This window comes from Mobula birostris, chromosome 24 (assembly GCF_030028105.1).
Source record: "Mobula birostris isolate sMobBir1 chromosome 24, sMobBir1.hap1, whole genome shotgun sequence".
Taxonomy (NCBI): Eukaryota; Metazoa; Chordata; class Chondrichthyes; order Myliobatiformes; family Myliobatidae; genus Mobula; species Mobula birostris.
This window is the reverse complement of record NC_092393.1, coordinates 29,969,646-29,986,058: the sequence shown is the minus strand read 5'-3', so window position 1 is coordinate 29,986,058 and position 16,413 is coordinate 29,969,646. Positions and strand designations below refer to the sequence as shown.

General features: G+C 38.2%; 1 protein-coding gene across 2 annotated transcripts in view; it reads left to right on the top strand.

The window, feature by feature from the left end:
• The window catches only part of narf (nuclear prelamin A recognition factor), a 28,961-nt gene that overhangs the window by 1,187 nt on the left and 11,361 nt on the right, over positions 1-16,413 (top strand). For both annotated transcript variants that reach the window (XM_072242646.1, XM_072242647.1), the window contains exons 3-8: positions 84-167; positions 262-402; positions 6,355-6,487; positions 7,218-7,352; positions 12,511-12,629; positions 13,931-14,060. In XM_072242646.1, coding sequence (XP_072098747.1) covers positions 84-167; positions 262-402; positions 6,355-6,487; positions 7,218-7,352; positions 12,511-12,629; positions 13,931-14,060 — 742 coding nt within the window. The remainder of the gene's footprint in view (positions 1-83; positions 168-261; positions 403-6,354; positions 6,488-7,217; positions 7,353-12,510; positions 12,630-13,930; positions 14,061-16,413) is intronic.

Below are 16,413 nucleotides of genomic sequence, written 5' to 3'. Positions count from 1 at the left end.
TATGTGCATTGTAACAATGCGTAGGCATGTGGTTTCTAGCAAGCTGAGTGTTGTTATTGACAACGGCTGATGTTTTAATCCAGGAATGTAGTAAAAAACGGATAAATGACGAAAACGAACGTCTGGTCATCGACAGGAAAAGCTCAAGCACCAGTGATATAGACGAGGTAACACACCGAGCGGGGGGGTGGGGGAGAAAAATACTTCAATGGTAAATGTTTGATTCGTGCTTACTAAATGTTTGTTTTTATTCTTTCAAAGGAAAGCGAATTTCATAAGTTGGCGAATGCAAAAATATTCCTTACTGACTGCCTGGCTTGTGAAAATTGCGTGACGCCCACGGAAGGTTCGCGGATTGCCCAGCAATACCAGGAGTTTTTAACTGTGCTTGACCTCAATCAGGTAAAATACACTGTATGGGGAAGACAAAGGCCATTAAATTCATGCTTTCTGTAAATTGCTGTAAAACTGGGCCAGAATTTTGTTCTTAAGATGCACCTATTGTTAGTGTCGTTGCCGTTTGGTCATATGGAGCCACAAACTACCAGATTTTTTTTCAGTTTTTGTTCGCTTTGCATGAATGGGATTTCCCAGGATATTCCTTGTGCGCCTCATGTAACTATGCGATTTACACCGTAAACACATTTTAAACTAGCAACAAAAGTTACAGCTGGAACCTATATTCGAAGGACATTTTAATAGAGGAAATTTATGTCTCTCTGAGGTACAGAAAAGGAGCAACAAACTGCTGAGGTCTCACTTGTGGGGTCTTGCTTAGGCCTGGAAGTTTATAACTTTTTTGCAACAAGATTTTCTGTTAATTTTCTCAGGCAACACCATCTCTCCTCCCTCCCCCCCCCCCCCACACCATCCCTTTATTTGTCATGAATTCAACCTAATTTGTTTTTCTTTTTGTCATTGGTGGAGGAGATAAATGGCCAAAATATGGTTTGCCTGTTGCTGTTGTCTTCCAATCATTTCATACTTCTAAAGTCAGTTGGGGATGAAATTGTTGGGGGGGGGGGGATTAAACTTAGGACATTTATCCTATATCCTGTACTCTAGCATGTTCCAGCTTATGCTTTCAAATGTCTATACCAGAGTTGTACAGCAAAAAACCAGACCCTTTGGTCCTTCAAGTGTAGGCTGACCATTAAGCACCCATGTTTTTCTCCCCCCCCCCCCCCATCAAGTTGATCTAGATTCTGCCTCTTGTATTAGGCACAACCGATAACCTGAAACCACACATCATTGGCATATAAGAAGAAACTACAGCACTTTGAGAAAGCCCATGGTATCACAGAGAGATTATATGAACTCCATTAAAATATCGCCTGAATTCAGGAATGGATTCACATTGGAGAATTGGAGGCAGCAGTTCTATTAGCAATGCAGCTCTGATAGCCATGATATTGATTGCAAATGGTTGTGAAGTATGAATCCAAATATTTAAGGGTGAATTGAGTCAAACGATTATTTCTGCAATGAAAAATCCTAGGCTTGTGTAACTTTATAAGCAAGAGTTCTTGAAAGGGTATTGAAGAGCTTAGCAAATTGATTTCTTGATCAGCTGATAACATTTCCTTTTAGGAAGTAACCAATGCCCATTAAATGATAAAGTGAGCCTGCTTAGTATTGTTAATATACCAGTACACCCCAGTAGTTAGAAGCTTCAAAAACCTGAAATAGAGAATAGTATAACAGGTGTATATCAAAAGAGTGCTTGTACATTTGAAGTATATGCCATTGAAGTGCAAAGCATATGGTTCACATTTCCTTTGTGATGGTGCCTGTATGTTTGGTGGCTTTTCACTTAAAGTGGTGGCGTTTAATATCGTTGCCTGCACAAAAATATGTGCCACATCTTGCCACTATCAAAATGTGACGGGCAATTGTACTTTAGAACACAGCTGTAATTAGCTGTCCAGGTTGAACCTCTCTGGTTCAGGTTACAAAAAAGACTTATTTCAAAGTTAGGTGCTGGCATGTGTTGTGGGGTGTCATAATGAAAAATACTGAAGTCATCCAGCTGTGCTGATGTACCATGAGGCTCACTTTGTACTCTTTACTTCGGCAGGCAAAGATGTCAATTAAATATGATAATTATTAGAGTGGAATAGTATCTGAGTGTCATCCAAAGTAAAATCTCCATTGCTGGCATTTCAGCTCCATTTTTATTTTGATGGTGCAAACCATTAAGCTCAGAAATTAATTGTCTTAAAAGCCACTTGAATGTTTCTATCCAATTTAGTTGACTTGAAGTGATTGTTCCAAGATCAATGACTTTCAAATATTGATGGTTGTGGGCCAGTATGTAATGAATTGATGTGGTTGTGTCAAAGATGGCCTATAATTGTTTGAATGTTGGAAATTTGTTTGTTGTCATGCTATACAGATAATTTTGCGTTAAATATAAGTGCATTGTATTGATTGTGCTCAAATCACAGATGATATCATGTCAGGTACAGAATATGTAATTGTAAATTTGCAGTGTATAAAATAGATCATGTAGTTTATTTATAACTTGAACATAAATTGGTAACAGTAAATATTTGAGCTTATAGTATATTGTGTATAGGAAAAGTAGTGATAGTTTAGTGATGTATTAGTTAGCAGGGTTGGCACATGGCCAAGTGGTTAAGGCATTCGTCTAGTGATTTGAAGGTCGCTAGTTCGAGCCTTGGCTGAGGCAGCGTGTGTCCTTGAGCAAGGCACTTTACCACACATTGCTTTGTGATGACACCGGTGCCAAGCTGTATGGGTCCTAATGCCCTTCCCTTGGACAACACCGGTGGCATGGAGAGGAGAGACTTGCAGCATGGGAAGCTGCTGGTCTTCCATACAATCTTGCCCAGGCCTGCTCCATGGATACCTTCCAAGGCGCAAATCCATGGTCTCTTGAGACTAATGGATGCCTAAAAAAAAAAGTTAGCAGGGCAAAGCTCTTGAAGTCCCAGAATATCAAGCATTTAATTTATGCCAGTTGACAGTATACCAAACAGATATTGTGCAGAAATATTGCTATTTCCCTGAACAGTTACCAGTAATGTTGGGAGTTTTCACACATGCAGATTTTTATAAATACCTGAAAATGTGTGATGCTAAGACTTGTTTGCTCGTCCCTTTATGGAGTACAGCAGTGAAGCATGAAGTTGTATAGATTGTCCAGCACTAACCTGGGAATTCTGGTTGGATCTGGTTACATATGGTATAGGCAAAGAATTTAGTGGAAACTGGCTGCAGATATGTCTGCAATATGTAACAGCTTCTCTAGATTTTTTTTTTGGTATGTTAGGATTTTTTAAAAATAGCTTGGGTTTTTATAAGGAGTGAAATAATTAGAAGCATTTCAGTAACATTTTGACAGCTGTCTAAACAATGCTGTCAAATTATTTCTCATGTAGGTGGAGGTTATCCTGACCTCTTCCTTCCAGTGATAAAATGACTATTGCAAAAGATGCAGAACCCCACCCCTGAGTATGTGGCAGCCTTTATCCAGCACTACACAACCTGTAGCTGCAAGCAAAGTGTGAGGCTGGATGACTTGCTACAGGCTAACACAATGAATTGATTCTGTGTTTACAAAGTCAGGCCTTTCAGAATATTCACTTTCAATAGCAGGGGTCCCCAACCTCTCTTGCACCGCGGACCGGTTTAATATTGACAATATTCTTGCGGACCGGCCGACCCGGTGGGGGGAGGGGTGTTCAAATAGGGTTAAACGCACATCAACATGTCTTTTACAGCTAGGGTTGCCAGCTTTCTCACTCCCAAATAACGGACAAATGTAGCAGTCAAATCCTGGGACACTTTACCCCAGGAAAGACTACTATGAAGCCTTGCGCGGGCGCGTGACGTGTGCATGTGATATGCGCGTACGTGCCGGTTGTTCTCTCCCCCCCCCCCCCCCCCACAAATCGGTTTTGCCTTCATCTTCCCGACTATACTGTACATACATTATTTCTACTTTATATAGGCTGTGTATTTATCATTATCATTCCTGCTTTTACTATATGTTAGTGTTATTTATTTTCGGCTTTGTGTTATTTGGTATGATTTGTTAGGGTTTTTTTGGGTCTGGGAATGCGCAAAAATTTTTCCCATATAAAATAATGATAATTGCTTCTTCGCTTCACGCCATTTCAGCACGAAAGGTTTCATAGGGACGCTCTACCTTAGCGGAGGAAATATGGGACAAACCAAGTTAGCCCAATATACGGGATGTCCTGGCAAATACGGGACAGTTGGCAACCCTATGTTCAAGTTTAGCAGTGCATGACAGGGAATGAGGAAAGGTGCAACTGACTCGTATGGTTTCCTCACGGCCCGGTAGCACATGCTCTGTGGCCCGGTACCAGTCCGCGGCCCGGTGGTTGGGGACAGGAGATGGGGGTGCGGTGAGGGGGAGCTGGCTGGTGAAAGGAGAGAAGGTAATTTTGGAAGTGCCAGGCAAGTAGGGATACATTCTTAATATAGGCCAGTTGTCTCTCCTGAGGTAGACAAGATATTAAAAGATACCTATTAAGTAAAACATAGTATAGTCTCTCAACTGGACCAACAGCGTTAAAGCCAATGGTACTCCACTCATTACCAAGGCTGCTTCAGCATTTCAGCCTGCTCAAATGTCAACTCAGTTGAAACCTATGAATGCTGTCTTAAAGAATGGGGAAATTGCTGGATGGTACTCCCTCATGCAGGTCCCTGTTTTACATTTTTTCTCATAATTGGTCAATCAAAGTTCTGTAACTCCTTCCCCAGCAACACTTTGTAGAAGTACTTTCGCAGGGTAATATACGGATAGGCACATATAGCTAGGGTGACCAAGGCTTTGGCACAGTGCAGCATTTGTCAACGTGGAGTGGAGAGCGAGTTTGTAAATCTAGCGGGAACAGAAGATGTTGGGAATGGTGAGGGTGGAGAACTGCAGGAGGGATGTAGGACAAGTGGCCCGGGGGGGTTGCGAATGAGTGCAGACACACCCAGCTCTGAGACACCAGGCAAGATCATTTGATTCTAAACAATTGGTTTACTGATCATTACAGAATGATCATCACTCACATGTAATTAAAATTTAATTTTCTTATGGCAGCAGTACAGTGCAATAATAAAATTACTACTATACTATGCAAAAGTCTTAAGCACCCTAGCTATATTTATGTGCCTAAAACATTTGTACAGTACTACATAATGCAAATAGAATTCGTGAGCATTTCCTCATTAAAATCTGGAAGAAGCAATTAAGTAATTCTTACAAGTCAAGTTAAAAGGATTCACTTTATAATGAATAGATGTCAGCTATTCTCATGTTACTACATACAAGGAAGTATTTGTAAAATCTCAGTGACTCAATGCCTTGCAATGTTAGGAAATAACTATTTGTTTTCTTTTTATTAAACTGATGTATGGAGCTTCGTTTTCATCTCAAATGGAAATCTAGTGAATGTGTTTCTCACCTGTTCATCAGGAAAACTTGACTATTGCACTTGCCAGGGTGTTGAAGGGTTTCCATCAAGCAATTGTGTAGTCAAGTAATGTCACTGAATGTAGTAAGCTCTCTTTAACTTCTCAGTGCATGCAGTAAGCATAAACATCAATTTACTTTGCTGGATTGATTTTTTTTTTTTTTTTTTTGCTCTTGCTTGAAGAGAATTCCAGCACTTAAACTCTTCCCTGAAGGAAGTTTGCAAAATTGCCAGGTTGTTTGACTGCATGTGGGCCTGGTCCAGTTTGTATTCGCTTCAGTCAGTGGCAGATTCATTGGACTCAAATCTGAATAAGGACACCTAGTAGATTTTTTCCCCCCCAATACTCTGCTGTGAGTATCAAGGGCATTTACTGTATCCCCCAAATTTATTGCATAGAGAGCATACAAACAACACTTTTTACAAACATAATTTTTGCCAGTTCTCGTTATGTTGGACATGACTGATACAGGCATATCTCTGTCCCTTGCCGGTTTCTTCCTCGACTGCTCAGCCCCAATCAAATTAGATACATAATGTTGTATTCAAATTGGCATTGTCTTGAGGATCCATGCTGATGACTTCCTGTAAAATATCTGTATCCCAACCATGTTTAATATGCACTGAGATGGACAATTTATTGAGGGATACAGTCCTATGTGGGCAAATGGGATTAGTGTAATTGGGCACAATGAGTGAAGTGGGCTGATTGGCTCCTTCCTTTGCCGTTTGACTCTTTGGCACAATTACTGAAAACCTCATCCTGGATTTTGCCTTTCACAGCCTTCACTTGTTCGGTAAGTATTCTATGCACCTAGCTGCAATGCACATAAGTTAATTAACCAGTTATAATAAATGGATCTTAGTAATTTTTGTTCATTCTTTTCCACAGAGATGTGATGAGTCCAAACATAAAGTGCTGGTAGTTTCAATTTCCCCTCAGTCACTGCCCTATTTTGCTGCTAAGCACTGTATAAATGTTGCTGATGTAACCCAAAGACTTTCTGGATTCTTGAAAAGCATCGGTAAGTAATATTTAGCTTGTCTTATTTTTAATCAAACTTCATTTTAATATGCGACATAAAGATGTAAACTAAAGCTGTTTAACTTTGAAGTGGAAAGTTAGATTCAACTCACGTTTTCAAGCAGAATTTCTCTGAGAAGACAAATCTGTAAAAGCTCAAGTAATGTATGCAAGTGTGCTGACCCTGAGCATAAGTGAGTTGGCGCAAGCTTACTGCATCAGATGTTGCTCAGATTGGATAACTTATTGGCATCACTGTTTGTTTACTAAAGTGTTTTAAATCAGTTTGGAATTGTACACAAAATGTGGAGTACACAATGTTAATGGCAGGGTTTTGTGGTATATACTTGGGAACTTGAGTTGCTGGAATAAAATCAATGTTACACTGAAATGGTTTCTTAGTGTTTAATTTCTATATTGGCAGAAAAATGTGCATGCATTAATCTATGCACCTGAGGTTAGATGCTTTCTTTGAGCTACCCTTTGGGCACTACTTAACAGTGAGGATGCTATCCAGATCTGTGGAAAGAAAACATTCAGTCAAATCTTGTTGAGAGTTAAAATATCAAATCTGCTATAAATCTGATTTTTAAAAAAAAAAGATGCTGGAATACAATGTGATAGAAAAATACTTCCAGTAGAAGTTAACTTCCATGTACTTTCCAGTAGAAGGATTTTTTTTTTTTTTTTTTTTTTTTTTGCTGATAATCAATGCAATTTGTTCTTTTCAGGGGTTCATTATGTCTTCAATATGATATTGGCAGCTGATTTCAGTCTTCTCGAGAGTCAAAGAGAATTTGTTCAGCGCTTTTACCAGAGAAGCCAAAATCAACATGCTTTACCAATGTTTGCCTCTGCTTGCCCTGGTAATTCATTTTTATGCATTATATCTGATTTTACGTGTTGTTTCTGAGCTAACAGACAAATAACTTCATCCAAGTTACTGTGATTGCATTTTTTTCAGTAAAGGAGTGGCTTTTAAATTGGGATTGAAATAACCAGTAGTGTAGTTTACTGATCTAATCCTTCAACAAGATATTCCATAATTCATCTATAAAATCACATCATAAACTTAATAATTAGTGTTGAAAGCCAAGTTTCATTGTACCATAGATCTAAAACCTAGTCCACCCTCTTATCATTATAAGCGGTGGAACATAGTGTGGTGTAGCTCAGGAACTTCTGCCTTTGATGTGCCGATCATAATGCCAAATTAAACTGATCTCATCTGCCTAAACACAATATCCTTCCATTCCAAACTTGTTCATGTGCCACCTAAGTTCCCCTAATGCTTAACATTGTTCCTGTATCTGTTTCACCGCTTCCCCTAGTGCTGTGTTCCAGGCATCTACCACTTAGTATTTCTTCCAAAATAAAACTTGCCTCAAACTTTCTTTAAACTCTGTAGCTGTTTGCAGTTGTTTTATGGTTGCAGTAAGTGGCTAGTGGGAGTGCCTGGTGAACATCAACAAGAACTAGAGTAGGCTTAATGTTGCCATTTTTTGATGCCACCAAGTAGAGCAATCCTATCTATGTATAAATGTTGTGTTCCCTTCTCCCATCTGTCACATTAATGTAGGTGTCAACTCACAGTATTCTTATATGATGACTGATATCACGTGATTAATTTTATAAAATGTGCTTGAAAAAATAATTGCTAAACAGAAGAAAATATGCAGACATTGGAAATCCAAAGCAACACACTCAATGCTGGAGGAACTCAGCAGGTCGGGTAGCATCTATGGAAAATAGTAAACAGTAATGTTTCAGGCGAAGACCCTTCTTTAATCCTGAAAAAGGGTCACAGCCTGAAATGTCAGCAGCTTACTCTTCCGTAGATGCTGCCTGGCCTGCTGAGTTCCTCCAGGATTTGTGTGTTGCTTTGGAAAAATAATTGTCAGGTAAGTTGCATTTAAAGTGGTTTTTTATCAAGTTGCCTACTAATGCCAGGTGACTATACCAACAAATTTGCAAATACTGCATTACAACCAAAGTTTACTCTACAAATGTGAAAGCAGCACGTTATAAATGTTTAGCAGAGAAAGGATCCATTCTGCCCTTTGTGTAGCTGCCAGTTCATTATTGCAACAATCCAAATCTGAGAGCCTGCTCTCTTCCCACAGCAGTTTATTTTTCTAATCTTCATTTGAATCATGGAGTGATTTCTATTTTGGCAAACAATTTTGGGCTCCTAATAATGCTAAAGAAATTTAACCAAGCTCCTATATTCCCTTGGTAATTATAAATTGATGATCTTTTATCAGTGACTCTCAAACCAACAAGTGATTTTCCCTCTCAGTAAAATATATTTTTAAAATTTCCATTAAGTCATAATCTTCTCACTGTATCTCCAATGTCTCCACAATTATTCTACATTATTTATAGTATTAACCAAGTGATTTTGTCATATTACTCAAATTTGGTAAGATTTTCAAAAGAACAATTTAAAATCTTAGATTTTCTTATTACTGACAGTTAAAACTAAATTTTACCTGGGGGGGGAGGTGGCATCTGGCTTTGATCTCAGCAGCCTTGGTTGTCTTTCCTGCTTTATTTAGCATTTATGATGTTGCTTGTCTGTTTAAATTCAAGGATCCAGCCTCAAATGCTGTCAATTGGATAAAATGTTGATGCTCTACTCTTCATAGAAGTGGAAATTTCTGATGAATAGCAGTTTCTCAGTGGGTGGAGGGGTTTGGGTGGGAACAGACGACAAATCAAAGAGCCTATAGAGTAGGATTTTATTTACCCCAAAAAAAAACACTTAATTTGGGTGAACTCACTGAACTTCAGTTTTAAAAATAGCTTAATGAATAACCATTTCTGTTGTGTTAAATGTTGATAACAAAAACCCCCTTATTCTCCTTCCCTATGTAACTGGACTACAGAGGATGACTCAGTGAAATTGCTTATTAGTATTAGAGTTTGATAGTGATTTCTGGTGTTCAGCCCAGTTTCTTGAAACTGGGTCATATGATATCTACTGTTTCATGTTGTGCAATGTCTGCGAATAACTAAAACCGAACTAAATGAGTGGTGAATTGAAACACAGTGACACTGTACCAGCACAGTTGATAGAATATGACCAGAAGGAATACTCTGCGTTGTTAGATTCACTGTTCCTTTATCTGCAATTTAAATAAAAGAACTTCATGTTGATCCTAATCAATTAGCCTTCCTTTAAATTTGAATGAAAATTTAAGTTGAACTTTAGTGTGGAACTAAATTCTGTTACATTGCTTGTCCTTTATTTTCTTTTAACATAGCAGTAAATGTACATGTTTGCTGAAGGTCTTTTAAAATTATTTTCTCTTTTTAAAGAGATCTACATGGGGTGGAGGTAATTTTAATTTACAATTCTTCTGACTGCTTCCTCTGACAAACTACGTGTAGGGTGTACAACATGTTACCGAGCAACCCAGATATATTTGGTTCAAGATCAGTGTATTGTTGTTCAAGTGTACACATGTACACTGCCAAATGAAACAACATTTCTCTGGACCAAGGTGCACAACACAATACATATAACTCACACACATAACACAAAGTAATATTACCACTAATTAGGTGCATTTATAATACAAGTTTTTTTTAAAAAGTGAACTGTATAATGCCACTGGCACTCCATAAATGATCATACTTATGATGAGATTCATGCATGGAGACAGAGCTCGGGAGTCTTCCAGCCTGGTGGAAAATGCTGTTTCCCATCCTAACAGTTCTTGTCCTAATGGTATGGTACCTCCTGCCTGATGGTAGGGAGTCAAAGAGATGGTTGGGCAGGTGGGAGGGATCACTGACAATACCAAGGGCCCTGTGTATGCAGCGCTGCTGATAAATATCTCTATTGGGTGTACAGCCACCCCGATGATCTTCACAAAGTCTTTGCAATCGTTTGTAGAGACTTGCAGTCAGATGCCTTGCAATTCCCAAATCAGTTATAATATTAGTTATCTTGTGGAACTTGCAGTGGAGATTAACAAATTACCTTCCTGGTGATGTATTGCATTTAGAGACTGATTTTTTTTTCAATAAACCTACCATCTAGAAGGAAATATCAAGCTATAGTGGATTCTGTGTTGAAAATGCTGCTTTTTTTTTGGATTTCTTTACGTAGTACAATTTTCATCAGTGATTATTGTCTAAATAGGTGATAGGTAAACATAAGTATATTGATTTTTTTTCTCTCTGTATGTTTTAACATTTGCAGATGTTACACATTTCAAGTTTGTTATTCTCCAGAGTAACATTACTGATAACTTAAAAATCTCCAAGCATTCTACATTGAGATGAATCTTGTGATTGCCCATGACAGACTGTAGTAATGTAACCCTGGTTCTAACAATAGTTTCTGAGTGGGATCTAAACTTTCACATGCCCTTCTGCTTGTGTTGATTCAAAATACTTCATGCTCCTTTATAGACACAGGCATTGTTGACAAGCTCAGAACTTGTTACCGAAGACTTCCCTTGACAAATTTGTTGGTAACATATAGAGTGGATTTGTATTACAGATGAAAGTGAATGTGCAAACTCATGTGTATAAATCAATCTCACAACCAGCTTCAATTCCTCTTTGAACAGCAAAACCTAGGAAAATGATTAATTATACCCAATATTTTTACTCATTACTGTTTGTGTTACAGATCCCAATTATAAAATTATATTGATCAGAGGAATAAAATCAATTAGCTTATTCAAAGACGATATTTTGGATATCCGTTTCAAAGCTGTAAGCAACAGCAACAATGTCATGTTGGTTTAACAATAATACACTCGCATTCTGAGCTCCATTTCAAGTCTTAGGAGCATGGGTCCAAATTGAGTCAATGTGATTCAATCTACCCTCTTGTCTGGGTGAATATAATCCACCTACTTTCATATCCAGCTATTAAATTCATATTTTCCAGTGATTATATAACACAAATGTGGTGTTAGCAACACTTGTATTGTTCAGAGACAATTCTTGAGAATGGAATGGTCATTTGTTGGTGTATGGTCTCTTTGTGGTCACTGGTATTTGAGTACACCACTTCACTGTGTCAATTCACAACCTTCCAGCTTGGGGCAAAGGCAGTGAGGTCTGGTAGGAGTCCATTTCTCTGCCAGATGGATTGCCACAGACTGATGCCTATGGTGCTATGTGGTACCTGGGCACAGGTAACATCTACCATTGTAGTTGAGTAGCTTTGTGGTGGAAGATTCTTTTGCATTACTTCAGGTGTTTAACAGCTGAGGTGAGACCATGCAGTGGGTGACTAGTGTACAGTGCAGTTTATCCATCAACTAAACCTTTTTTTAAAAAAAAAAAGGACATTACCTCAAGAAAGGGACAACTCTTACCAGTACCCTTGTATATGTCTATCCTTGTCTGATAAAACTGTAGTGAATGTGATTCTTAGTTCCATGTAGTACATATTTGTACAAATTGTGACTTACAGTAACTGTACATTCTTCACTGTTTGTGAGGCATGTATTGTAAATTTATTTGAAATCTTTATATAAATATAAAGTAGTTGAATTTTAGCAATGATGACTAAAATTGAATTGCCCCTATAATTTAACACAATATGGCAGAATTGATTTGGTGCAAAAAATATAATTCTTTCCAAAATCTAAAATATTACACTGAACCTTCAAAATGTACTATTTTGGTTTGCATTGTTTTCACTTTCTTTTGAGGCTTGCAGAAAGTTTAAGTATCAACTGGTAGTTTTAATGGAAGTCCTTGTTTCAAAGGGGGATATAAAATCCAGTAAAACACAGGAAGAGAAAGGCTTTGAAGTTTCTTCCAAATATCCTATCATCCCAGTTATAAACTCAAGCTAATAGCAATAAATTATTTTACAGTAGGGAAGTAATACTTTACATTTCAAGCAATGCCTTTTTTAATAATTTGTGCGAGCAGCTAATTTAAAACAAAACAAAAATGAGAAGGTGGAATGCTGTTATTTCCCAGAATTGGAGCAAGTGTAGAAAGGTTATGCAACTATTGATTATACAGTTCAGTGCTTGTCTATTGCAGGTTGGATTCGTTATGCTGAAAAAGCCCTGGGGAGCCTTGTACTTCCACACATCTGCACTGCCAAATCCCCGCATCAAGTCATGGGATCCCTGATAAAAGACTATTTTGCTAAAAAACAGGTAAATAGGTGAAAGTAGTACATTTTTGTAATATTAGCCTTTATGACAACTCCATAGTAAGTTTCTGATGCTATCTAAGCAGGGTATTTCTGATGCTATCTAAGCAGGGTATTAAATTCTCCTGCAGTCCTGGTCAATATCACTCACTTGACCAGTCCTTGGAGATGCAGGTTTCAAAACTGAAACAATCTCTGCTGTATCTGTGAACAAAAAAAAAGCCCACTGTTTTGATCCAATGTGTTGATGTGAATGTGCCAAACTATCCCTTATCCAATTGCTTCTTGTTGCATATCCAGATACGCAAGAGGGTTGTGAACAAGATTAATGACCTCCTTCAAGTAGGTTGCTTAAGGCACTCTCCTGTAGTGCTGCAGATGGCAACTATTTGCAGCAGTCATTATGTGCTGAAGGATATAACAGCAGCATTTGTCAAAAAATAAACAATTTTACTAGTGGAATTCTAAGATATAGCAAATATCTACTGAAAATTAAACACTGACGTAATCATCAAAATGGAGGATAATTAAAAACTGTCTACTTAATGCATGCTAATCTTTCTGAAGCATTCATTAAATTTGACCAGAAATAGGGTGCTGAAAAAGCACATTATTAAACTGTGTAACACAAACAAAATGATGGGGGAACTCAGCAGGACAGGCAACATCTATGGAAATGAATATCATCTCAATGTGTACTTAAGAATGTATAAATAATTGTAGTTTTATACATATAAAAAAAAATGGAAAAGGTTATATGTGTGAAAAAAGTACATGATATTTGTGAATTCCTTATCCAAATAAAAATAAAATTTTTAAAAAAAAGGAAATGAATAAACAGTCAGCGTTTCGGGCCAAGATCATTTTCACGACTGTATATTCTTAAAACAGCATATGATAGACTCTAATGCAGAAAAATAACTAGTTTGGGGAAATATTACAATGTTACTGATGCAAGGAAGTTCTGTGGCCACCTTGTAAAATTGAGTTCCTATATTTAAATTTTGAAACAACACACACAAAAAATGCTGGTGAATGCAGCAGGCCAGGTAGCATCTATAGGAAGAGGTACAGTCAACATTTCGGGCTGAAACCCTTCGTCAGGACTAAATCTGTGTTTCTTTACAATAGAAACCTTTGAGGTATTAAGTATGACCAATTGTAAATGACTTTGCATGGCTTTCATAACTTTGTTTTATTGTAGCCCTGGATAAGTGCGGTATTGAGACAAATAATTTTATTTGTTGCGCTCAAACTGTAAAGATATTTTGGTTTTTGTCCTTCATGTTACAATTGTTTTTTCAGCATCTCCCTCCTGAGAAGATCTTCCATGCAGTCATTACTCCCTGTTATGACAAAAAATTGGAGGCACTAGGGGAAGATTTTTACAACAGTGTTTGCAAGATACAGGATGTTGACTGTGTACTAACTTCAGGTAATGTCAATACTTTTGATAAAAAGTAGAAAACATTAGAGATGAACAGTTTGTAAGCAGGTGCACCTTGAAGGAAAATAACTGGCAAGTGCAAACTATTGACTGTAAAATTAATGAACCAACTTGGTATCTGACTTGTGTTGCTATGGAAAATATTTGAAATATGTGAAACTCCATGTTAGAAGCAAAAATGTTTTTTTAAAGTTAGCATTTGTTTTAATGGCATCTTCTTCATAGCCCTTCACCCTAGTGGGGTGTAGGCTGCCGACAGCAGCTCACCGAGTCCTGTCTTGGGCTAGTCTTTCAAATTATTCCCAGGAGTAGTCCATCTTCAAAGATCCTTCCTCTCTCAGGGATGAGGTCTTTGTTGCTTTTGTAGGCATTTCTGTCGCACTGGGCTTTTATGGGATGGGGTTGCTAGCCCAATGCCCAACCTGCCTCCTTTCGTAGCCGAGCTTGAAACCATCCACAACAGTGTTTTAATTGCACAATATACATAAAATACAGCCAATCCAATAACAAGTTAGGTAAGGTTAACTACTGATGATTTGAATTGTTTGGACTTGATGTTACTGGAAAAAAAAACATCAGGGTTTCAGTTCGGAGGTGAGGTTTTAGTTGGCTGGTGTGAGGTAGGGGAGGAATCCAGCTCGTGGATTATCAAGTTGTAGGTGGTAACTGATGTACCAACACTTATTAGCTGACTTGGAGGTGGGAGGAAAGGGGTTGAGCACTTGGACTCAGATCACTGGTACAACATAACATGGTGATGGTTGAGGGGTTATTGGGTGATAAGTGTTATTGGAATGGATATGTTGAAGGTAAATTATTAACTGACGGCAGGCTTGCTGGCAGGTCCATGTTATCCCAGGATACTGGGTGCTTCCAAGCAATCTGCTGCAACTTCCCCAGAGTACTCTAAAAGGAGTGTTGCACGTCACATTGTTACCATGATGCACAATCACATTAGGCACACTGAAATGGCTCACACCTGGAAGAACCTGCATGATTTTTGTGGAGTTGTTTTAGGGGGGGTAAAAAACAAACTTTGGTTGTATAATATTGGAGAATTGTTATTGGTGGAAAAAGTATGATGCTCTTGAATTTCTAGGTAAACTTTACAATTTGTTTATAATCTTTTCCCTCTCTCAGTTTGGTCTTTCTCTCATTTGGATTAAATGTTGGTCATTACTAGAAAGACAAGGATTATTACTGAAGTGAACCTCAGGAACTAGAGGGTTGATTGCAGTGGGGTTGCAGGAAGCACAATTAAGAAATTTGTTGATGATGCCAAAATTTCAGTGTTGGGAAGTGAGGAGGAGAGACCAGTTGAATACTTGGGTGGACCTAAGTAGTTCAGAGCATTGTGCAGGCCTTCATGTGGGGAAGGTAAACAGGCAAGAAAATGAACAATAAAACATAATACTGAGGAGTGTAGAGGAAGAAGAGGATTTTGGATTGCATAGCCTTGATTTGCTAAAGGTAACACGATGGGATGGTAAGGCACTGAAGTAGGAGAACTTCATTGACCGAGGCATAGAACACAAAACAGGAGATGATGCCAGGGCTATAAAATAGAAACCACTGTTAAATACTATGTGCAGATCAAGTCACCACACTTCAATAAGGATGAGAGAACCAGAGCAGCAGCGTTGGTTGGACATGTTGGTCCTAGCCCCATTATAGTAAATCTCACCTGCACCTTCTGTACAATTACATTTTCTGTGGTGACCAGAACTGATCACAGTATTCAGGCTTTTGGCCTAATTGGCCTTTTTGTCCAGTTATATCCTTGTCCTCATATTTTCTGCCTCTGCTAATGAATGAAAGCATCTTGGATAACTCCTTCACCACATTATAGACCTGATTGTCCTTCCTCATACCACTGAATACCTTGCCCTTTCTTTGCCTTATCACACTACTACAATGGATTTACTTTTGTACACCTGTATTAAATTACACTTGGCATTTTTCTGTTAAATTTACCAGACCCAACCTGTCCAACTTGATATATATGAATCTACGTATACAAGCCGTCTTATGTATTTATATTTAATGTGTTTTTGTTTGCTTTTTGTGCTGCATCAGGTCAGAAGTAACAATTATTTTATTCTCCTTTACACTTGTGTACTGGAACTGACATTAGTCTATCTTGAAGTTGGTTGAGACAACGATGGGGTGCAGAGCTGAGCTGAGAACTGGCAGCTGGAGTTCAATGTGGAAAAGTGCAAAAGTGATACACTTTGGAAGGTTGAACCTGAAGAAGGAATACAGGATTAATAGCAGGATTCTTAGTGTGGAGGGACAAAGATCTTGGGGTCCACATCCACGGATCCCTCAGAGTTGCCACACA